This window comes from Cetorhinus maximus, chromosome 15 (genome assembly GCF_964194155.1).
Source record: "Cetorhinus maximus chromosome 15, sCetMax3.hap1.1, whole genome shotgun sequence".
NCBI classification, from domain to species: domain Eukaryota; kingdom Metazoa; phylum Chordata; class Chondrichthyes; order Lamniformes; family Cetorhinidae; genus Cetorhinus; species Cetorhinus maximus.
Genome location: NC_135893.1, coordinates 22,815,169 through 22,841,863, shown reverse-complemented (window position 1 = coordinate 22,841,863; position 26,695 = coordinate 22,815,169). Strand labels below are relative to the sequence as shown.

Sequence of the window (26,695 nt, the reverse complement as noted above, 5' to 3'; positions counted from 1 at the left end):
ACATTCACCCGGACCCTCACACACTGTACAACATTCACCCGGACCCTCACACACTGTACAACATTCACCCGGACCCTCACACACTATACAACATTCACCCGGACCCTCACACACTATACAACATTCACCCGGACCCTCACACATTATACAACACTCACCCGGACCCTCACACTCTATACAACATTCACCCGGACCCTCACACACTATACAACATTCACCCGGACCCTCACACATTATACAACACTCACCCGGACCCTCACACTCTATACAACATTCACCCGGACCCTCACACTCTATACAACACTCACCCAGACCCTCACTCTATACAACACTCACCCGGACCCTCACACACTATACAACACTCACCCGGACCCTCACACACTATACAACATTCACCCAGACCCTCACACACTATACAACATTCACCCGGACCCTCACACTCTATACAACACTCACCCGGACCGTCACACTCTATACAACACTCACCCGGACCCTCACACACAATAAAACATTCACCCGGAACCTCACACATTATACAACATTTACCCTGACCCTCACACACTGTCCAAAACTCACCCGGACCCTCACACATTGTACAAAACTCACCCGGACCCTCACACACTATACAACACTCATCCGGACCCACACGCGCTGTACAACACTCACCCAGACTGTTACACACTATACAAAACGCACCAGGACCCTCACACACTGTACAACACTCACCAGGACCTTCACACACTATACAACACTCACCAGGACCCTCACACACTATACAACATTCACCCGGACCCTCACACACTATACAAAATTCACCCGGACCCTCACACACTATACAACATTCACCCGGACCCTCACGCACTGTACAACATTCACCCGGACCCTCACACACTATACAACACTCACCCGGACCCTCACACACTATACAACATTCACCCGGACCCTCACACACTATACAACACTCACCCGGACCCTCACACACTGTACAAAACACACCCGGACCCTCACACTCTATACAACACACACCCGGACCCTCACACATTATACAACACTCACCCGGACGCTCACACTCTATACAACACTCACCCGGACGCTCACACTCTATACAACACTCACCCGGACCCTCACACTCTATATAACACTCACCCGGACCCTCACACACTATACAACACTCACTCGGACCCTCACTCTATACAACACTCACCCGGACCCTCACACACTATACAACACTCACCCAGACCCTCACACACTATACAACACTCACCCGGACCCTCACACTCTATACAACACTCACCCGGACCCTCACACATTATACAACACACACCCGTACCCTCACACTCTATACAACACTCACCCGGACCCTCACTCTATACAACACTCACCCGGACCCTCACACACTATACAACACTCACCTGGACCCTCTATACAACACTCACCCGGACCCTCTCACACTATACAACATTCACCCGGACCCTCACACACTATACAACACTCACCCGGACCCTCACACACTGTACAAAACTCACCCGAACCCTCACACTCTATACAACACACAGCCGGACCCTCACACACTATACAACACTCACCCAGACCCTCACACTCTATACAGCACTCACCCGGACCCTCACACTCTATACAACATTCACCCGGACATTCACACACTGTACAAAACTCACCCGGACCCTCACACATTATAAAACATTCACCCGGACCCTCACACACTATACAACATTCACCCGGACAGTCACACACTGTACAACACTCACCCGGACCCTCACACACTGTACAAAACTCACCCAGACCCTCACACACTATACAAAACTCACCTGGACCCTCACACACTATACAACACTCACCCGGACCCTCACACACTATACAACATTCACCCGGACCCTCACACATTATACAACACTCACCCGGACCCTCACACTCTATACAACATTCACCCGGACCCTCACACTCTATACAACACTCACCCAGACCCTCACTCTATACAACACTCACCCGGACACTCACACACTATACAACACTCACCCGGACCCTCACACACTATACAACACTCACCCGGACCCTCACACACTATACAACATTCACCCGGACCCTCACACACTATACAACATTCACCCGGACCCTCACACACTGTACAACATTCACCCGGACCCTCACACACTGTACAACACTCACCCGGACAGTCACACACTATACAACATTCACCCGGACACTCACACACTATACAACATTCACCCGGACCCTCACACTCTATACAACACTCACCCGGACCGTCACACTCTATACAACACTCACCCGGACCCTCACACACAATAAAACATTCACCCGGAACCTCACACATTATACAACATTTACCCTGACCCTCACACACTGTCCAAAACTCACCCGGACCCTCACACATTGTACAAAACTCACCCGGACCCTCACACACTATACAACACTCATCCGGACCCACACGCGCTGTACAACACTCACCCAGACTGTTACACACTATACAAAACGCACCAGGACCCTCACACACTGTACAACACTCACCAGGACCTTCACACACTATACAACACTCACCAGGACCCTCACACACTATACAACATTCACCCGGACCCTCACACACTATACAAAATTCACCCGGACCCTCACACACTATACAACATTCACCCGGACCCTCACGCACTGTACAACATTCACCCGGACCCTCACACACTATACAACACTCACCCGGACCCTCACACACTATACAACATTCACCCGGACCCTCACACACTATACAACACTCACCCGGACCCTCACACACTGTACAAAACACACCCGGACCCTCACACTCTATACAACACACACCCGGACCCTCACACATTATACAACACTCACCCGGACGCTCACACTCTATACAACACTCACCCGGACGCTCACACTCTATACAACACTCACCCGGACCCTCACACTCTATATAACACTCACCCGGACCCTCACACACTATACAACACTCACTCGGACCCTCACTCTATACAACACTCACCCGGACCCTCACACACTATACAACACTCACCCAGACCCTCACACACTATACAACACTCACCCGGACCCTCACACTCTATACAACACTCACCCGGACCCTCACACATTATACAACACACACCCGTACCCTCACACTCTATACAACACTCACCCGGACCCTCACTCTATACAACACTCACCCGGACCCTCACACACTATACAACACTCACCTGGACCCTCTATACAACACTCACCCGGACCCTCTCACACTATACAACATTCACCCGGACCCTCACACACTATACAACACTCACCCGGACCCTCACACACTGTACAAAACTCACCCGAACCCTCACACTCTATACAACACACAGCCGGACCCTCACACACTATACAACACTCACCCAGACCCTCACACTCTATACAGCACTCACCCGGACCCTCACACTCTATACAACATTCACCCGGACATTCACACACTGTACAAAACTCACCCGGACCCTCACACATTATAAAACATTCACCCGGACCCTCACACACTATACAACATTCACCCGGACAGTCACACACTGTACAACACTCACCCGGACCCTCACACACTGTACAAAACTCACCCAGACCCTCACACACTATACAAAACTCACCTGGACCCTCACACACTATACAACACTCACCCGGACACTCACACACTATACAAAACTCACCTGGACCCTCACACACTATACAACATTCACCCAGACCCTCACACTCTATACAACACTCACCCGGACCCTCACACTCTATACAACACTCACCCGGACCGTCACACTCTATACAACACTCACCTGGACCCTCACACACAATAAAACATTCACCCGGAACCTCACACATTATACAACATTCACCCGGACCCTCACACACTATACAACATTCACCCGGACCCTCACACACTGTTCAAAACTCACCCGGACCCTCACACACTATACAACATTCATCCGGACCCACACGCGCTGTACAACATTCACCCGGACCCTCACACACTGTTCAAAACTCACCCGGACCCTCACACACTATACAAAACTCACCAGGACCCTCACACACTGTACAACACTCACCAGGACCCTCACACACTGTACAACATTCACCCAGACCCTCACACACTGTACAACATTCACCCAGACCCTCACACACTGTACAACACTCACCCGGACACTCACACACTGTACAACATTCACCCGGACCCTCACACACTATACAACATTCACCCGGACCCTCACACACTGTACAACACTCACCCGGACCCTCACACACTATACAACACTCACCCAGGCCCTCACACACTATACAACATTCACCCGGACCCTCACACACTATACAACACTCACCCGGACCCTCACACACTATACAACACTCACCCGGACCCTCATACACTATACAACACTCACCCAGACCTTCACACAATATACAACATTCACCCGGACCCTCACACACTATACAACACTCACCCGGACCCTCACACACTATACAACATTCACCCGGACCCTCACACACTATACAACACTCACCCAGACCCTCACACACTATACAACATTCACCCGGACCCTCACACACTATACAACATTCACCCGGACCCTCACACACTATACAACACTCACCCGGACCCTCATACACTATACAACACTCACCCAGACCTTCACACAATATACAACATTCACCCGGACCCTCACACACTATACAACACTCACCCGGACCCTCACACACTATACAACACTCACCCGGACCCTCACACACTATACAACACTCACCCAGACCCTCACACACTATACAACATTCACCCGGACCCTCACACACTATACAACATTCACCCGGACCCTCACACACTATACAACACTCACCCGGACCCTCACACACTGTACAAAACTCACCCGAACCCTCACACTCTATACAACACACAGCCGGACCCTCACACACTATACAACACTCACCCAGACCCTCACACTCTATACAGCACTCACCCGGACCCTCACACTCTATACAACATTCACCCGGACATTCACACACTGTACAAAACTCACCCGGACCCTCACACATTATAAAACATTCACCCGGACCCTCACACACTATACAACATTCACCCGGACAGTCACACACTGTACAACACTCACCCGGACCCTCACACACTGTACAAAACTCACCCAGACCCTCACACACTATACAAAACTCACCTGGACCCTCACACACTATACAACACTCACCCGGACACTCACACACTATACAAAACTCACCTGGACCCTCACACACTATACAACATTCACCCAGACCCTCACACTCTATACAACACTCACCCGGACCCTCACACTCTATACAACACTCACCCGGACCGTCACACTCTATACAACACTCACCTGGACCCTCACACACAATAAAACATTCACCCGGAACCTCACACATTATACAACATTCACCCGGACCCTCACACACTATACAACATTCACCCGGACCCTCACACACTGTTCAAAACTCACCCGGACCCTCACACACTATACAACATTCATCCGGACCCACACGCGCTGTACAACATTCACCCGGACCCTCACACACTGTTCAAAACTCACCCGGACCCTCACACACTATACAAAACTCACCAGGACCCTCACACACTGTACAACACTCACCAGGACCCTCACACACTGTACAACATTCACCCAGACCCTCACACACTGTACAACATTCACCCAGACCCTCACACACTGTACAACACTCACCCGGACACTCACACACTGTACAACATTCACCCGGACCCTCACACACTATACAACATTCACCCGGACCCTCACACACTGTACAACACTCACCCGGACCCTCACACACTATACAACACTCACCCGGACCCTCATACACTATACAACACTCACCCAGACCTTCACACAATATACAACATTCACCCGGACCCTCACACACTATACAACACTCACCCGGACCCTCACACACTATACAACATTCACCCGGACCCTCACACACTATACAACACTCACCCAGACCCTCACACACTATACAACATTCACCCGGACCCTCACACACTATACAACATTCACCCGGACCCTCACACACTATACAACACTCACCCGGACCCTCATACACTATACAACACTCACCCAGACCTTCACACAATATACAACATTCACCCGGACCCTCACACACTATACAACACTCACCCGGACCCTCACACACTATACAACACTCACCCGGACCCTCACACACTATACAACACTCACCCAGACCCTCACACACTATACAACATTCACCCGGACCCTCACACACTATACAACATTCACCCGGACCCTCACACACTGTACAACATTCACCCGGACCCTCACACACTGTACAACACTCACCCGGACAGTCACACACTATACAACATTCACCCGGACACTCACACACTGTACAACACTCACCCGGACCCTCACACAGTATACAACATCCACCCGGACCCTCACACACTATACAACACTCTCCCGGACCCTCACACAGTATACACCATTCACCCGGACAGTCACACACTATACAACATTCACCCGGACCCTCACACACTGTACAAAACTCACCCGGACCCTCACACACTGTACAAAACTCACCCGGACCCTCACACACTATACAACATTCACCCGGACCCTCACACACTATACAACATCCACCTGGACCCTCACACACTATACAACACTCTCCCGGACCCTCACACAGTATACAACATTCACCCAGACACTCACACACTATACAACACTCATCCGGACCCTCACGCGCTGTACAACACTCATCCAGACTGTTACACACTATACAAAACTCACCCGGACACTCACACACTGTACAACACTCACCAGGACCCTCACACACTATACAACACTCTCCCGGACCCTCACACAGTATACACCATTCACCCGGACAGTCACACACTATACAACATTCACCCGGACCCTCACACACTGCACAACACTCACCCGGACCCTCACACACTATACAACATTCACCCGGACCCTCACACACTATACAACACTCACCCGGACCCTCACGCGCTGTACAACACTCATCCAGACTGTTAAACACTATACAAAACTCACCCGGACACTCACACACTATACAACATTCACCCGGACCCTCACACACTATACAACACTCTCCCGGACCCTCACACAGTATACACCATTCACCCGGACAGTCACACACTATACAACATTCACCCGGACCCTCACACACAGAACAACACTCACCCGGACCCTCACACACTATACAACATTCACCCGGACCCTCACACACTATACTACATCCACCCGGACCCTCACACACTATACAACACTCTCCCGGACCCTCACACAGTATACACCATTCACCCAGACAGTCACACACTATACAACATTCACCCGGACCCTCACACACACTGTACAAAATTCACCCGGACACTCACACACTATACAACATCCACTCGGACCCTCACACACTATACAACATTCACCCGGACCCTCACACAGTGTACAACACTCACCCGGACCCTCACACACTATACAACACTCACCCGGACCCTCACACTCTGTACAACTCTCACCCGGACCCTCACACACTGTACAACACTCACCCGGACCCTCACACACTATACAACACTCACCCAGACCCCCACATATTATACAGCACTCACCCATGTTGGGAAGGAAACAGTTAAAGGAGTTCAATTGCTAATTATTAGTTAACAACCTAAGTACCCATTTGGTTCTCTAAAAGGGTTAACAGATGAGATACATTTTCTCTGTAGAGAGTTTTATGCACCAGAAATAAAACTCTATCTGTAGAAGTTGGTTTTGGCTGTAATTGCCAAACAGCTATTGAAGCTTAACAGTGGTAGGAAAGGATTTTTATTGCTCTAAGTTTAAAAAATACGACCGGAAACTAATATTTCTTTGGACAAAAGACTGTATTTGGCGTTAACTTTAAGAGCAGAGTGGTTTGGAGTCACTCAATAAGGGCTGCATCAAAATGTAGAGTGTCGGGCTATGATTACCCACCGAAGTTTTCTGAGAATGAACCCTAGAGCAATGGAAGAATGAAGTAACCATGTGGACACAGGTTACGTCCTTGTCAAAGCAAAAACAGGGAATGGCCTTGGCTCTTTCCTTACCATACAAAAGCAAAATAAGGTGCTAACTATTTTCGGAGTTGGAACCTGAGCATTTGGACACAGATGAAATTTTGGAAACATTATTAGATTTTATGGATAAGATCTATCAAAAAGATGATTTATTAAGTGCTTACAAAGCATGATCAGATTTTGACAAATTTAGGAAGTTGGAGGGTAGTTCCAAAGAATTCAGTAGACTATATGCAAAAGTTCTGTCTAGAAACTTCCCATTGATTGCTGGCATTTAAGTTACTAGACTGTGCCAAAGTATCGAATGTGGACAGACTTCTAGTTTTGACAGGAGTTAAATTTGCGGAAAGACACACACTGCTAGAACAGATATCAGAAGCTCTAAAAAAAATTCCTCAGAAACATTCCTCCCCGGCAGCGTTCATGACGCAAATGAGCCATTTGGCAGTAAGACCAGAAAATGGAGAATACAATGTTAACGGGGTGGCGAGATCATCGGCATCAGTACGAAAGGAGATTTGTAACTAGAAACGATGAATGCAGAAATATCTTTGACAGTTATGGCAGGAGAAAAGAATTGGGGAACTACCACAGAAGAATGAACCCCAGAAATGCCCCGAGTGTGGTCAATCGGTGTCTTAGATGTGATTCAAAACACTATTATGCAAAGAACTGTCCTAAACAATATAATGTGTTCAAAATTACTATGAGACAGAAGACTCAGGAGAAGATGGAGATGTTGACCAAAGAGAGGGCATTGCATTAGTTACAAGAGGTTTCAGCCCGGTGATGAATGTCTTAGTTGCAGAGCCCTTTAACTGTGCAGTGCTAGATAGCGGATGCACGTCTACAATTTGTGGAGTAGACTGATTAAAATGCTATCTGGACTCCTTAAATGACAAGGACCGGAATAAGGTTATGGAATTTGGGAGTTTTAGATTTGAAGATGATGATACCCTAAGATCTTTAAAAAGGGTAGTGATTCCCTGTAAGGTAGCTGGAGTCAATCATTTCATAAGCACAGACGTAGTGTCTAGCGAAATATTGTTACTGTTGAGCAGGCCATCGATGTAGAAAGCACAAATTAAGCTGGATATGGAGAACAACAAAGCTATTTTATTTGGAAAACCTGTGTATTTATAACTTATGCAATCTGGACACTATTGTATTCCTTTAATGAAACTTCATTTTTCTACTAAGGAAATTAAACCACTATTAGCGTCCAGAGATAAAAGCTTACAGGACAAAAAGCTAAATGTGTTAAAATTGCATCGGCCACTCTTCTTCCCAAAGATTAAAAATGTTGCTAAGGGATGGAGAGTAGACTAAACTTATTGAGGAGATAAGCAATAGATGTGATACATGTAAGAAATACATGGCCAATAGTGAGTCTACCCTTAGTGAGGGATTTCAATGAAGTTGTGGCAATAGACGTAAACGTGTGGGATAAAGAAAAGAACATTTTTATTTTGCATTTCGTAGATTTGGCAATGAGGTTTAGCTAGTCGACAATTGTATTCAGTAAAGAAAATAATTGTGGATCAGGTTACGGAAAAGTGGATAGGGACCGGATTGGGACCACCAGCAAAATTCTTCACTGATAATAGGGAGAGTTTGCTAAGTGGGTTTCGGGATATGTACGGAAATATGCATATAATAGTTTTGAATACAGCAGCAGAAAACCCTTTTAGTAACGGAGTGTGTGAAAGGAATCACGCGGTGACAGATGAGATGCTTCATAAGGTTTTAGCAGATAGACCAAGCTGTAAATTAACATCAGCTCTAGCATGGGCTGTCCATGCCAAGAATTCACTGCAGATGGTTGGAGGCTATAGTCCATATCAGTTGGTTTTTGATAGAAATCCAAAAAGTCCTTCAGTCCTGAGTGATCGTCCCCCAACTTGGGAGGGAACTATGATTAGCTTTAAATTTTCTGAGCATTTACATGCACTACACGTGGGCAGAAGAGCATTCCTTAAAGCCGAAGTTTCAAAGAATTTGGCGAGCCTTAAGATACAATGTTGGGCCATCGGAAACAATTTTCAATCAGGGAGATATGGTATACTATAAAAGAGAAGGACTTAATGGGTGGAAAGGCCCAGAAAAGGTTATAGGTAAAGATAGTAAAACAGTCATTTTAACAGCACGGGAGCCAGGCTATTCGGGTGCACTCATTGAAGTTGGTTGGCATGGATTACAAATTTGCGGGTCCAAAAAGGGTTGTAGGAAAGGATGAGGAACCATGCACTTCTCACACCCATATGTAGCATGATTGTGAGGACCAGGTTGCTGAAGCTGACAGGGTATCTGAAGAGGGACACAATAATTCGGATGAACGAGATGAGGCGGTTTGTCCCAGAGGACAACTGCCAAAAGCTGGCACTAAAGTTACATACTTGCCAGAAGGGGCCAGTCAATGGCAGGGGGAGACAATTGTAGGTAGAGCAGGGAAGGCCAATGAAAAATATAAAAACTGGTTAAATGTACGAGATAAAGGATATGAGATTAGGACTATGGATTGGGAACATGAAATACAAAAATGCAGCATCAGTTCAGGCAGTGGGTCTGGGGGTGAACATGCCACTAGGAAGAGATCACAAAAGGTTGAAAGAACATCTACAAATAGGGGAGGGAGATCAAGCAGTAACAGTCCAGAGTGAGATAGAAGGCAGGATAGAGGAAGTAGCTTAACAAGGTCAAGGAATAAGGCACAGACTGGTAATGCTACAAGGAACAGAAGCCCATGTGATTGACAAGTCTTAGTAGCTTCAAACAAATTAGGCAATAAATTAATAAAGATGCCAAACAGCAAGTTGGAAAAAATTTGGGGTATACAGAGAGGTGCCAGATAGGGGACAACCAGCTCTATCTCATAGATGGATATGCACAGAAAAGATGCTTCTTGATGGGACTTATAAAGCTAAAGCCAGGCTAGTGGCACGAGGATTTGAAGAAAAATTGGGTGACCAAGAGTAGATTCACCTATGGCAGGAAAAGTTATTCTGAAGATCTTTTTAATCTGTTAGCTACAAATGTTTGGGAATGTAAGTCCCTTGATATTAAAACTGCTTCTTTTTTTTGCAGGGACACCAACTTGTAGAGGAAGTTTTTCTCCGTCCACCGAAAGAGGCGCCAAATGCAGAAGGGACTCTCTAGACATTAAATAAATGTATATATGGTTTAAATGACACCTCCAGAGTTTGTTATTTCTCAGTGAGGTCAGTTTTGTTAAAGTTGGGCTGTTTTCAGTTGGATGCTGACCTGGCAATGTTTTATTGGCACCATGGAGGGAAGCTTGCAGGCATCTTTATGAAGAATGTAGATGATTTTTTTGTGGTGTGGTAGTAGTGAATTTGAAATGGTTGTCATTAATAGGCTCAGAATGGAGTTTAAAATTAGAAGTGAGGCTTCTGGTGTGTTTAAATACATTGGGTTGGAAATCAGACAGAGTGGGTCATATGTCATTTTACATCAGCAATCCTACTTGGAGAATGTCAATCACATTGCAATTAGTCGTGGTAGGGCCTCCCAGAAAGATACAGTGGCTTCTGAAATGGGAAAAGAGGAACTCAGGAGTCTAAATTGGCAACTCAATTGCTAGGCAAACAAACAAGGCCGGACATTAGTTTTGACGTTTTGGAATTGAGCACTAAAATTAATGATCCCAAGGTTGAAGAAATTAAAAATGGAGCAGTGTGTTTTGAAATTTCCATCTTTGGGTGATCTTAGAAAAATAAAACTGAGCGTCTTTTGTGCAAAATAAAATGATGGATTTTTGAGTGCAGGAGGATATATAATATTTCTCATGGGGTGGGGGGGAAGGTAAATGTTGCCCTTTGGCATGGGAATCTAAAAAGATATGAAGGGTTGTAAAAAGTACACAGGCAGCAGGGACTCTCGCCTTTGTTGAGGTGGTAGATGTGGCATTCTTTATATCAAAGATGCTGGCATAAATTTTAAATGGAAAAGGGTATTCGGAAATGGTACCCATCTAATATCTTATAGACAATAAGTCACTTTGGGAAAATGTTCACCCTACAAAGTGCGTTAACGAAAAGTGATTGTGAATTGATATTGCAAGCTTAAAACAGATGCTTGAGAATAAGGAGATTGCCAAGATCAAATGGATTGATAGCAGCCACCAATTGTCCAACTGCTTCATGAAGAGGAGTGAGCTCCAAAAAGTTATTGGGAGATCCTCAGAGGGATGTCTTTCTTTAAGAAGACAAAAAGGAATATTCTTTTTGAGTGGACATATCTATACATGTTCTTTTTTTAAGGAGGGGGATTAAGGTGAATTTATTGAATTAAAAAAAATGTTTTTTTTTGGTGATTATATAAACTTAAAGGTTACTTTCTTTTAAGACGAGGGAAATCTGTTGGGGAAGGAAACAGTTAAAGGAATTCAATTACTAATTATTAGTTAACAACCTAAGTACCCATTTGGTTGCACAAAGGGTTGACAGGTGAGACAGGTTCTCTCAGTGGAGAGTTTTATACACCAGAAATAAAACTCTATCCAAAGGAGTCAGTCTTAGTCTCGGTCTTTATTGCCAAACAGCTATTGAAGCTTAACAACCCAGACCCTCACACACTATACAGCACTGCCTGGACCATCAAACACAATACAACATGACCTGGAACTTCACACAATATACAACATTCTCCCAGATTCTCAGACACTATATAACAATCAACTGGGCCCTGACACTCTCACCGAGTCTTCAAAATACTGGTAAACTCAGAATCTCTGGGTACAATGGTGGTTCCCAAGCTGGAGTTTATGGACCTCTGGCAATCCAGAGGCTTTCCACATGGTCAGCGCTCCAACTTTATTTCCTGGACCAAGCGGGGCTAGCCTTACAGGTGGACAATGAGGACAACATAATCGGGAGTAGGTGAATGAAAGATGGCAGCAGACGGACTTGGTGTAAGCTGGAAGGTGGGAGCAGAGTGCGGTCACCACATCTGCAGTGCAGCCTGTCTCACCCATGAGGGGGGTGCACATGTTGGAGCCCCAACATTGGCATGAAGATCACCAGATAGGCTTGCAGTTTCTGAGGCTGGTGTGAGTGACTGTTAAGTTCAAGAGAGGGGTGTTTTATTTTTAATATTTGGGTACTGCATACTTAAAGAAAAGACGCTAAAATACAAGCTCAGGTCTTGTCTGGAAGAGGAAGATAATTTACGAGTGTCAACCTCACACCAAGGATAGACAGACTTTACAATGAGAATCAGGCACACCCATCTCACTGATCATAAGCAAATACTTGTTTTCTTAAAAGGATTATTAAAACATACTTTCATATTATTTGTATTACATATTGTATCTTACAGATTTCATGATCATTAATCCAGAAAAGGGCTCTACAATCAAAAGGGTTTGAGAACCTCTGCCATACAATACTCACCTGGGCCTTCACATACTGGTGAACACTCTCACTGGCAGCGTTCACCAGTACATTCAAACATTGGGAAACACACACTAGCAAGCTCACACTCATGAGCGCTCACCAGCAGCCTGATACTTGTCAGTCAGCAAAGCTGCTGTTCTTTTTTAAGGATGAAATCTTGCAATGGATGAAAAATCATGGACTAGACACCTGCAATTTCCTGATATGCGTGGCCAATGGACAAATCTCCTTGCCAGTAGCACACACTCTAAAATTTGCCCATGTAAGTGTTTGTGTGCCTTGAAAGTGGGGACAATGAAACTCAAAAATGGTTTCCTAGACCAAAGTTACTGTTTGGAAAATGGTTTGACTGTTTCAGAGGGCAGAGAGCTTTAATGAAGAATTAATCAGGTTAAGGGCTATCTTTAAACAAGATTTGAAATGCTACTTTAATGCTGTGCATCCCACATAGGATTGCTTTTTGTGTCTAGTGTGTTGCTTGCGGCACTAGACTTCCAAAAACATAGCCCATTTTTTGAATATGTAGGGTCATGTATCAACAAAGTGCCCCAGCAGCATTGAACCATAGAAGTTTACAACACAAACCAAGGCCATTCAGCTCATCGATGATTCTTTGTTAAAGCAATTCAAAACTAGTTCCACTGCGATGCTCTCTTCTCATAGCACTTACGACCGGGATGGGAGGAGCACGCAATTTCTCTAGCCCCACAACTCCACAGGCCGCACCATAAATGTAAGTGTTAAATTCACTCACCAAAATGGCCAAATGTTTACTTTCGCTACTGTTCGACCCAGAATAAAAGATAGTTTAACCAGGCTCCTTTCAGCAAACTCAGATTAATTGATTTATTATGAAACAAAACTTTTTTTAAAAAAACAAGTTGCAAAACTGGTTAACATACAACTTGTAATCTGGAAATGTAACGATTTACCCCTTTCAAAATCTCCAACACACACACACAAAACAAATAGGGTCTCTGCAGAGGTTGACCAATCAGAAAACTTTATGGAAAAGGATAAAGCTCAAAGGGTTTTGACATTGTCAATCCAGTGTTCCTACGTGTGGAGGCTGATTGCACAGCAGCTGTCTGGACACTCTTTCCAAAGGAGCTCTGACGTGGAGGAGAACAGAGCCAGATTAATCCTCGGGACCTCTCGTCTCAGTTCTTCAGGTTTCCAAATATAGACATGATAGGATAGACATGATACAATATGAGGGTTCCTGGCTGGGTAATGATAACTACACTATGTTTCAGGCAAGGCAGGGAGAGAGTGAGTTAGGGCAGTCTTCCTTCTCGGCTTATTCCCCAGAAACTGAGTTCAAAAAACAAGTTCAAAATATAAAACTCATTTCTGTTGGGGTGATTTCCAGAAAATCTAGGGCCTCTGCCTTCTTTAAAAAAAAAGTAGTTTTTTTCCTCTCCAGCAATGAAAGTAATTAAAGTTCAAATAACCAAATAGCTCTCACTTCCTCAAGTGCCTTGCTGGACATATAGCTGAAGTCATGTGATTTTTTGGATAAGGCAGGTTGCTCACAATCCAAGGTGAACTTATAACCCTTTTTTAAAAACTCCAGGTCAGTTCCTAAGAAAGTGTCCTAATTCCAATGTCTTCCAATTTTTTAAAACACATATAATTATTGAAAATGAGTTCTTAACATGCTCCTCTACTTCAAATATGTATCTATTCTTCCTTTAAATAATGCAATGGTCTCTAAGTCAACTACTTTCTTTTTCATTCTTTTTTTTTTATTCACTCACACATTGTGGGTATTGCTGGCTAGGCCAACATTTATTGCCTATCCTTAACTGCCCTTGTTCAAAGGACATTTTAAGAGTCAATCATATTGCTGTAGGTTTACAAGAATGTTGCCAGAAAAGTGTAGCTACGAGGAGAGATTGGATAGGTTGGGGTTATTTTCCTTGGAACAAAGAAGGCTGAGAGGTGACTTGATTGAGGTGTACAAAATTATGAGGGGAATAGATAGAGTGGACAGGATAAAATTGTCTCCCTTGATGGAGAATTCTAGAACCAGGGGACATAGATTCAAGATAAGTGGCATAAGGTGTAGGGGGAACATGAGGAGGAACTTTTTTATGCAGAGGGTAGTGGGTGTCTGGAATTCGCTGTCCAAGTTGGTGGTAAAGGCAGAAACTTTAAACTGTTTTAAAAAGTACCTGGATCTGCAGGAAGGTGGGATTTGAAAGGGCACCTGGGTGTCCTCAGGCTGGCATGGACAAGATGGGCTGAATGGCCTCCTTCTGTGCTGTAACTTTTCTATGGTCTGGAGTCACATGTAGGCCAGGCCAGAACAGCAGATTTCCTGGGTTTTTATGACAATTGGCAATGGTTTCACATCATCATCAGACTTCTAATTCCAGATTTTTATTGAATTCAAATTTCATTATCTGCTGTGGTGGGATTTGAACCCAAGAACCAGAGCATTACCATGGATGTCTGGAATACTAGTCCAGTAACAATACCACTATGCCAGCACCTCCCCCTCCATGCTCAAACCTCTCTGTGGCAATTTGAAATTGATAACTCATCACACTCCAAACAAGGGAAATATAGTCTTTCCCTAGTCACTGTTATAAAATCCTTCATAATATTAAAACAACTCTACTAAATCTCCTCCTGGCATTCTCTGCTCCAGTGGAAACAGTTCCAGTAAATCAAGTCTCTCCTGATAACTATATTTTCCTCATTCCTGGGACTAATTAGTGAACCTATGCAGTATGCACTTTATGGCTCTACGTTTCTTCTATAATGGGAAGCCAAAGACGACAGAAATTTATTTGTATCTCTTTGCTCTTGTACTCAATGCTGCTATATATAAAACTCAAAATGCTATGGGCCTTATTATGGCTTTAGTTAGAAAGAAAAATTTGCAATTATTTAGCACTTTTCATGACCACTGGACATCTCAAAGCGCTTTTTCAGCCAATGAAGTACTTTTGAAGTGTGGTGACAGTTGTAATGTAGGAAACACAACAGCCAATTTCTGCACAACAAGCTCCCACTAAAAGCAATGTAATATCGAGCAAATAATGTTTTTGTGAAGTTGATTGAGGGATAAATATTGACCAGGACACCCGGAATAACCCCCCTGTTCTTCAAAATAGTGTCATGTGATTTTTTCCATCCACACAGGCAGGTGATGCCTCAGTTTAATATCTCATCTGAAAGACAGAACCTCCAATGGTGCAGCATTCCTCAATAATACACTGGAGTGTTAACCTTGGTTTTTGTGTTCAAGTAGTCAGGGGACTTGAACCCAGAATCCTATAACTCAGGGGCAAGTATGCTAGCAACTGAGCCACAGCTGACACTGTTAACAAAACTTGCTTTCAAGGAATTCTGTTTTTGTACCCCATTTTTTCATCCGACCAGCTCCTTCAGTGTAAACTCCCATTCCTTGTTTTCCCTTTCAAATTTCATTATCTCACACTTTTCTGGATTATATTACATTTTCCACTCAGCTAGCTTGAAGTCTGTAACCGTCCTCCTCATTTTTTACCAAAACCTTCACTTTTTGCTGTGTCATCAGCAAATTTCAGTATCTTGATCTTTACACCCAAGTCCAAATGGTTGATATGTCAAGAACAAAAGGGATCAGGGACTCACCCAGAGTGTACGCCATTTCAAACCCATCTCCAATTTAAGGAACACCCATTTATCCCAATTCTTTGCTTTCTGTCGAACAACATTTCTATCCATGTTGCTACATCCCCCCTTGCATAATACACCTGAATTTTTGTATTAGACACCTTTTGGACACATTCTGAAAATCCAAGTACGCCAACTTAATTGCATTTTTATCTGGACTATCAGCTCAACTATCAGAGCTCTGAAAAAGGGTCATACGGACTCAAAACGTTAACTCTGTTTCTCTCTCCACAGATACTGTCAGACCTGCTGAGTTTTTCCAGCATTTTCTGTTTTTGTTTCAGATTTCCAGCATCCACAGTATTTCGCTTTTATCTTAGGGACTGATGGATACAGACTCTATTAAATAGCTAACAAAATTGTACATAGTGCAACTTATTGATCATGCTATATTCTACCCATCCACATTTTTGCTTCAGTGGATCATTCTATTTGCAAATAGGAGATGTTTACAGCATTGTCCTGTCACCTCAGAGGACAATTTGACCAATGAATGGTCCAACATATCAACCTAGACAATGTACAAAAAGCAGAAAAACCTGCAACATGTTACAAAGTTTAAAACTTACAAAAGAAACGAGATTCCATCTCCAAGTGCTAATGTACCTGTTCAGCAAGTTATATCTTGGTGTCTTGGCAAGTAACAGCTCAATGAAAAAGTCAGGTTTCTTTTTCCTCGCCAATGGTATTTGGAGATGAATTTACACATAAATAGGTCACATACACTCACGGAGTCACTGTAGCAGTACTAAAAACCCACAGGTACAAACGTGATATTTATTCCATAGGGTCATAGAGGTCTACAGCACAGAACAAGGCCCTTCGGCCCATCGAGTCTGCACCGGTCAAACAAGTACCTATTCTAATCCCATTTTCCAGCACTAGGCCCATAGCCTTGTACACCATGGCATCGCAAGTGCACATCCAAATACTTCTTAAATGTTAAGAGGATTTCTGCCTCTACACCCTTTCAGGTGGTAAGTTCCAGATTCCCACCACCATCTGGGTGAAAAAATTCTTCCTCACATCCCCTCTAAACCTCCTGCCCCTTACCTTAAATCTATGCCCCCTAGTTATTGATCCCTCCACCAAGGGGAAAAGAGCTTCGTTCTTGAAAAAAAAACTATTTGAGTGGTACTTGCTTCTAAATGCTGGTGCCTTTTGCATATTTTCTATCCAGCTTCATCTGTCCCAACCCCCCCACCCCACCTTAAACAGTATATATTTCACCACATTTCTACTTCTCTTTAGTTCTGAAGAAGAGTCATCTGGACTTGAAATGTTAATTCTGTCTTTCTCTCCACAGATGCTGTCAGACCTGCTGGGTTTTTCCAGGAATTTTTGCTTCTGTTTCAGATTTCCAGCATCCGCAGTATTTTGCTTTTAGCCTGGCTGGCTATCTGGGTTTAACCTTTTCACAGTGAATGAACCTAAATTATGTTTATTTTGTTCCTTATATTGTGCTTGTCTTCATTCTAATACTGAGAATATTGCTGTATCTCACATATGAGACAGAAATTTGAGGACACTCAATTATCAATGAATTTCTAATATCCATTAGGAGGGCTAGAGACCCCTACCATTAATTAAAACTCCACGTTTAAATATTAAAAATGCCAACATTGTGTCTGACAACACAAGTGTAAAATAGCTCAGCTTTGCACATGACAGAAATGAAGAGGAATGTAAAACTCAGCTTTTAAAAATTATAATATGGTACATTAAAGATGAAAAAAACTTCAATCTAAGAATGTGACCATTATCTCAATCCAATGTTGCAAACTATTGCTCAATTAGTTACCAAGCAGCTTACTTCAAGAAGTTGAGTCACTCAATTCAAATACAAACATGCTGCACTATTGATTCCAAACCGAGGATTGGTCAATTATTCAGATTCTCCTTAGCTCCAGATAACATTTCCAGGAAATTTATAGGCTAGCTTTTCTCAAATCATTGAGTTTGATTGGGAGCTTTGAGGTAAAATTGTGGACTGGAACCACTACTGGGATAAGACAGATGACTCCCAAAATTAGTGCGGAAAGGATCTGAATAAAAAATAAACACAGTCATGTTTTTAGCACTAGGTGAACCATTTATTATTTTCCACAAATTAGAAGCTTGAAAAATATAACAATCGTTGGAAATAGATGGTGTGTTTTTGTTATTATCCATTTATTCATTTAATAAACCTATTTGACATTAAAAGGCCTTGATGAGGTCTAGTGTAGAACTATCCTGCAGTTTTTGAAGATGATTGAGAATCCCACAGAGGTGCAAGACAGAACCAATTGCTGAAGGAATAAAAATATAGAGTTAATGTGAAGAATTTTACTGAGACTTTAGGCAAATGTAATTGTCTCAAAGTTGCGGGTGGTGCAAGTAATGTGTGTGCATGTGTCCCATCTATACACCTGTAATAGTCCAAAGGACCACAGGTGAAGAAAAAGAAACCTGACTTTTTCATTCAAAGAAACTGCTACTTATGATAGCAAACTGAAATGCAGAAATACCTTGAATAAAAAAGGCAAAACAAGACAAAAATATAACAGGTGTATTCTCAGAACATCTGCACTGATGCATACCAGGCCAAAAAACAGGGAGAGTTACAGAATAAAGTGTGTTGCCCAACGATGTATGAACACTGTTGGACCTATAATTCTTCTCCATGATCCAAAAAACCTAGAAGTGCGGTACAAATAGACAACAAATCTCAAATAAATTAATTCAAAAGAACAAGACTTCAAACAAACTGTTGGTATGAACCAGTTTATTCAATCAAAATATACGAGTATATATCCAGACCAGTCTGCACCTGCAATCTAAATACTTCAAATTTACAGCAGATACAGTTTAGCAGGGAGTGTTTTATGCATTGTGTGATTTGTAGCAATTTAAATGCAAGTTTCAGAACAAAAGGTACCAACAACTGCGGCTAGATTAAAGAGACAACAGAACCGTATCTAAATATCTCAGTGGCCTTTTCGCAGGACAGTTGGAGGACAATTTATTCACACGTGATTTAAGCAAAAGCTTTATCCTTAGGCTTCTGTCCAAATGACTGAAATAATTAGCTGCCTTTTTCCTTAAAGGATACATAAATCATGCAAAATAGCCTGTTGTATAATGATCCTCAAATTCAAGTTAGGCTTGGTGGAGCAATGTTGAGGCTGATGATGTGAAGGTCAGAACAGGAATGGAGAGAAGGGGTTTGGCTACAAAGAGGTCTAGATGAAGGCTGACAGAACAGAAATGTTCACAGCAGTGGTCACCCATTTGGTGTTTGTTTCCTCCAGCACAGGGCAGGCCACACCACGAGCATTACACGGTGTACCAGACTGGAAGAGGTATTTGTGGTTTGCATCACAGGTTAGGGGGATCTCAGCTTGACAGGAACATATTTTTTAGCAGAAACAACCACCATTTCCACTCGTTCAACAGCATCTCAGAAAACAGGGGGTTATTGTATCTATGTCTTTCTATCAGCAGTCTCTCTTTGTCCCAGTCGTTGGACTGACATTACTGGGAATGTGACAGTTTAGGTGAATTGGAAGCACTCACATTGCTGAGGCAGAGGATGACTGGTTCAAGCTCCACTCCAGCACCTGCACACAAAGGTTAGCCTAACACTTCAGTGCAGTACTGAGGGTTGCATCTAGATAGAACGCTAAACAAAAGTCCTATCTGCCAGTGGTTCAGTTGGGTGCAAAAGATCTCACACCACTATACAAAGAAGTCCAGAAAGTTCACCTGGTGTCCAGGTTAACATTCCTCCTTCACCCTCCACCACAAAACAGTTTAACTGGCCTTCATTTTACTTGTTATTTATGGGCCCTACGTTGCTGCATTTTCCTAAAAACACAATAGTGACTGGATTTCAAAAGCAGTTAATTGGTTGTGAAGTGCTTTGGGATATCCTGAGGATCTGATAAGGCACCATGTAAAAACCTGCACCCCTAGAACAACTGGCATCTATATAGCACCATTATCATAGTAACATGTCACTACGCCCTAAACAGGAGCAATTGTCAAACAAAATTTGATATTGAGCCATGAGATATTATAATCACTCCACTGTTGGTGGCTGCACCTTGGCCCTAAATTCTCTCCCTAAGCCTTTCTGTCTTTCCTCATCTCTCTCTCCTCCTTTAAGACACTCTTTAAAACCTACTTCTTTGAAAAAGCTCTTGGCCATCTTCATTAATATCGCCTTGTGTGGCCCAGTGTCATATTTTGCTTTGGGACACTCCTGTTCAGCATCTTGGGATGTTTTATTACATTAAAGGTACTATATAAATACAAATTGTTAGTGTTACATGTATATTCCAATGTACATGTATGAGTAGATGTATAAATATTTCAAATATGCATGGGAACACCATCACCTGCAAGTTCCACTCCAAATCATACACAATCCTGACTTGGAACTATATCATCGTTCCTTCACTGTCGCTGGATCAAAATCCTGGATCTCCCTCCCTAACTGCACTCTGGGTGTACCATGCCACATGGACTGCAGTAGTTCAAGGCGGCGGCTCACCACCGCCTTCTCAAGGGCAATTTGAAATGGGCAATAAATATTGGCCTAGCCAGTGATGCCTACATCCTGTGAAAGAATAAAATAAAAGATGGTACAGTGTGTCCCAATTTCAACACAGCAAAGGAGAAGGAAATGCGTGTCAGACTGAAAATTTACAGCACAGTAGAAACAAAAGAGGAAAGTTCAAATGAGCACTGACTGTAGTAGGTTTGATAAAATAAAGAGGGACACAAGAAAGGTTGCAATAGCTGGAGGGTAGAGGTGTGGGAGCCAAACAGCAAGTTTTACAGGCATGTTTTAGATTACACATCATTACTAACTAAGTATGTGCATGTCTACCAAGAAAAATGCAGCGAGGACCAGGATCAGATTACACAAATCATGCAGCATTGTTTAGGTCCACATTCTTTATTGAACAACGCTTCTACATTTGTGATTGATGCACAGTAATAAGGCAAAGTAGCAGTGATATATATTTGAATAGTTTGGTCTTCCTGTTGTCATGCTTCCAAGAGGGGCAAAGCTGTGCTGTTTTCTTGCTTGACTTGTAGATACTGCCTAGCAAGACTCAAACAAGGCTTACTGCTGAACAAAAACGTTCTCAGTACAGTTCAAGCAGTCGGCAGTACTTTCACTTGCACTTGTGCACGGTCCAAGAACGTGTTAAAACCCTTAATGTCTACATGTGTCTATTCTGGAGCAGGGCTGTTAGAAGAGGGAATTAGACAGTGGGATTTAGAGTGTTCTGAATTGGAGTCTTTTTGTTGTTGGGATGGAAGGCTGTGTCCTCACTGTGTCTGACCAGCTCTAAGACACAGCCTGGTTGCTCACTTTACTGTAATTGTTGACATGGCTTGGGTCTTTGAGGATCTCCATTCTTCCTGGGATTCAATGACTAAGACATTTCTGGTTCTGCTCAGGCCTCAAAGGTTTAAGGATGTATTGGCAAAAAAATGTTACACATTTGAGGCAATGCTGTCACTGAGTCAAGTTGGAGTCATCATTGGTTGTGGGTGGCATCGCTTACTCATCAAGGATAATACAAAAGGACAGCACATCAGCCTCGACCTGAACAAGTTCAGGACAGTAAAGAGGGAGAGCCACTGTGTCAGGGAAAGGGTAAAATCAGACTATCTAATCTGCAGATGAAACAGGAGTATTTGCAATCTTTTGGAGGGGAAGGAGGAGGAGGGGGTCAAGCCTGATCCTTTTATCCGTCAGTAAAATAGAGACGCTGCACAGCCATGCACAGGCAGCTGGTTAGGGTATAACATGTCACATCTGCAGCAGACACCAAACCAAAAGCATTGACTTGTCCAAGCGAATCAACACCATCATCCTGCGACTTCATCCCCACATCACCTACCACTGTGGGAACACTTTGGCTGGCTGTATAACAGGCAGTTCAGCCAGTGAGCTCCTTCCCCCAGGATGGGGCCAAGCTGCCACTTGTTGGCTTACAGCGCTGCAGGATATAACACTTCCTGTGGAGATATAATCAGTGAAATTAGAGCGAGTGCTTGAAAGGACAGTGAATCTGGCAGGAGGTGAGGACAGTTTGTTATTCCTGTTAATCTGTTTTATCCATATTAATATGGCCATTGCCTATCCAAATTTACCTTCATTGTTCCTCAAGCTGTAAAATGCCCTCTTCCATACGCCTCTTCTTCCCTGCCTTCTCACTGTGTCAAAATTAAGACTCAATACACTGTCCCTTATTGTATCTCATACAGAGGGGCAAGGTCAGGGGCCTCACAGAGGAGGCCAGAGATGTCAGTGGTAAACCAGCAGTTAAGGGGAAGGCATTTACCTTCTGTATCCAGCAATCCTCACCTCCCTTTAGCTGTCAGGTTTTCAGAGGCCCGGAAACTCAGTCAGCCAGGATTATAATATTTAAAATGGTGGTTGTAATATAATGCACGCAGCCTCATTATAGTATTTAAATTGCTATCCTGTTTCCTGCAGGTATGTTGGTTGCCTGCCCCTGTTAAAACTGGACGTGGGCTGTTGGGGGATCGGGATGCAAATTTTGAACATTTTAAGATCCCATGAACCCGACCGCTTTAAAATTGTATCCTTGTATTGCTCCGCACCCACATCGCCCTCCCAACCCCACTTCCTTCTGTGTCTGCACCTGGAAGTAATGCTTCCCACAATTCAATTAAAACTGCACTTTCCAAGTGTCTATTCATTGGCCCTCCATTCATAACATTTCTGCACCTGCTAATCTGCTCAGTATGTGAGACTAAAGCCTGACCCCTGTCCTCTCCCACCCAAAGGGTAATTTTCACCTCTCTACCACTCGTTTAACAGCATGAGCAGGGCAGTAAGACAAAAATTGTAATATCAACTCATGGCCAGCTCCCTGCCCAAGGTCTGCAGGGTGCCACAATTTAGATGGCTAGCGCTTCCAGCTAGAAACTGACAGGAACCTCATTATTCCATGGAAACCGAGATTCTAAAGTCATTTTAGGATCTCATTTTAAACTCGCCAACAAGGCAGTGCAATCCCGCCACTGTTCATGAGGGTTAAAGGGCAGTGAAGAACTTCTCAATTGCAATTAGGGACGGACAACAATTGCTGCCTTGCCAGCGACACTCACATTCCATGAAAGAATTTTAAAAACCCTATCTGGAACAGGTGTGGGGATATTATGATTTTATTGATTTAGCAGTTTTAAGCCTTCAGGCAGCTTTCAATTTATTTTTCTAAAAGTCCTCAGCCTCTTAAATTAATACCATCAATTGCCCCTCCATCCCCACCCCATGGATCTCCCCCTAATCGAGATATATGATACAAATCCTAGATGAACTCTAGGATCCACTGGTTGCAAACACACTTAATGAGGGAGATGCAGAATTCTTGCTTGTTTACTGTGAGAACCAAATTGTTAATATTATGTATTATGGATACTTGTGCCAATGGAGATGCTGCTGGATCCACTTCCTCTTGTGTGCACCATTTATTGGCCATATGCTGTGAATCATATCAAGTAGTTTGTTGTCTTTTACTATGGTCATTTGTTTGAGGTAAACACCTTTATCTGATTGTTTTCTGCCTCTAGTTTGCGGCTCTATCCCTACAAACCTGGAGAAACTGAATGCTGACTCACCGACAGATAAACATCCTGATTATCTCCTAATGCCTGCTTCGCTAGATACCGCTCCCGCTTCATTTTCACTTCAAGAGATTCTGGAATATCCGGTACCATCCAGTCAATAACACGGAGAACGAAAAACACCACATGCTGCGGAACCAAAGCATAGCGACTCAATGACATAAACTGCACCAATCCTGCACCAGAAGCAACAGAGTCCAGTAGGCTTAGGGGAGACCAGGAAGTACTAATCAGAAGGAAAGCACACTGTGGAGAAGTATCCAAGCATAGCCTTCAAGGGAAGGGCATCTGAGGAGTGTCAACTAGGAAGGGGCAGCATCATATGATCCATACACAGGGGACTTTTTTCAATTAACAATCAGAGGTATATTTCAGGTTTGCTAGGAACACTCTGGGCTCAATGTAGAATTATTTTATTCAATACTTTCAACCCACAGCATTTCAGAATAGTAACCGAGGTGCACTGGTCTGTAATGAGATGACTACATCATGACCGAGACATACATAAAGGGACCAACAGGTCCACTGGGCAAAAGGATAAGACTGCAGCTACTGAACACAAATAAATGCTTCTTTTACCAAAATTACTACTGCTTTACCTCAAAGGCAATGATGAATCCAAGTCGGATAGCCAGCAGCTTCCAGTAGAACAGTGTCAGATTTCCATCTGGGTCACGGAATGCTTTATACCTACATTAGATAGAACAAATTAGAAATTACAACACAATAACAGGCGATTTGACCCAAGCTGTCCATTGTGCTCATACTCCACACAGGTATAGTCTTAACCCCACTGTTCCAAATACTCCTCAATTCTTCACTTCCCTTTACCTCAACTACCCACCTAACCTGTTCTTGAATGTTAACATGGTCTCTGCATCAATCGCTCATTCTGATGGTGTATTCCATTAAGTAACAAGGTTCCTCCTGCCCTCTTTCCTCCTAAAACATTACATCTTATGTCTATGTTCTAATGTTCCAGACACTTTAATCATTGGAAACATATCTACTCTATTCCTTCCCGTCAAAACTTTAAACATCTCAGTCAAATTACCTTTAATCTCCATTGCTTTAATGAAAAGAGTCTTTCATTTTTGTATTTCCTCATCCTAGGCAACATCCTAGTGAATCTCTGTTGTGCCCTCTCTACTGCCCCGAACTTCCGTCCTAAATCACATAGTCCAAAACTGCACACACTACTCCAATTTTTTTTTTAGCTGTTCATGGGATGTGGTGTCACTGGCTAAGGCAGCATTTATTGGCCATCCCTAATTGCCCTTAGGTGGTGGTGGTATGCTGCCTTCTTGAACCGCTGCAGTCCATGTGGTATAGGTAGATCCACAGTGCTGGCACACACCTGCTTTTACCAGTGCCACAAAAAGAGGGACTTACCTCCGATCCAGGAAACTAGCCTGGCGGCTTGCCAGGGTTGGTGCAATGGGCAGATGTCTCACTCTGACAATCCTAGGGTGGCTTGAGGACAATCCAGCCCCCAGCCTCCAAGACACAGGTCACTGTAAACTGCAAAAGCTTGTACACCACTGGATTTTGGAAGAAACCCACCTTACTTTCTGTCCTATCAGTAACACTAGGGTATCCCAAGTTGGTCTCACCTGCATATGGTGTGGTTGCTTTGCACATAACTGTGGGGAGCATATGCTAATGTAAAGTTCACGTATCCATCCAGATTCATATTGCGGTTGTACGCATAGAGCAGGCGGGGCAGGAATTCAGACGTGAAAGCAATCAGGAAACCCTGAAGTAGAAAAGGAATGGAACTCAGACAGGAATAAATGGTAGAAGAGGAAAACGTCACATACTGCACACCAGACAGAACAACAGA

The 26,695-nt window shown here is 43.6% G+C and overlaps 1 protein-coding gene across 1 annotated transcript in view; it reads right to left on the bottom strand.

Moving 5' to 3' along the window:
* Nucleotides 1-19,956: 19,956 nt before the first annotated feature.
* ano11 (anoctamin 11) overlaps nucleotides 19,957-26,695 on the bottom strand; it is a 46,900-nt gene continuing 40,161 nt past the window's right edge. Inside the window, exons 20-23 of the mRNA XM_078558091.1 lie at nucleotides 26,466-26,608; nucleotides 25,452-25,542; nucleotides 24,847-24,981; nucleotides 19,957-23,217 (exon numbers count right to left, since the gene is read on the bottom strand). Of these exons, the coding sequence (XP_078414217.1) occupies nucleotides 23,191-23,217; nucleotides 24,847-24,981; nucleotides 25,452-25,542; nucleotides 26,466-26,608 (396 nt within the window). The 3' untranslated portion in view covers nucleotides 19,957-23,190. The remainder of the gene's footprint in view (nucleotides 23,218-24,846; nucleotides 24,982-25,451; nucleotides 25,543-26,465; nucleotides 26,609-26,695) is intronic.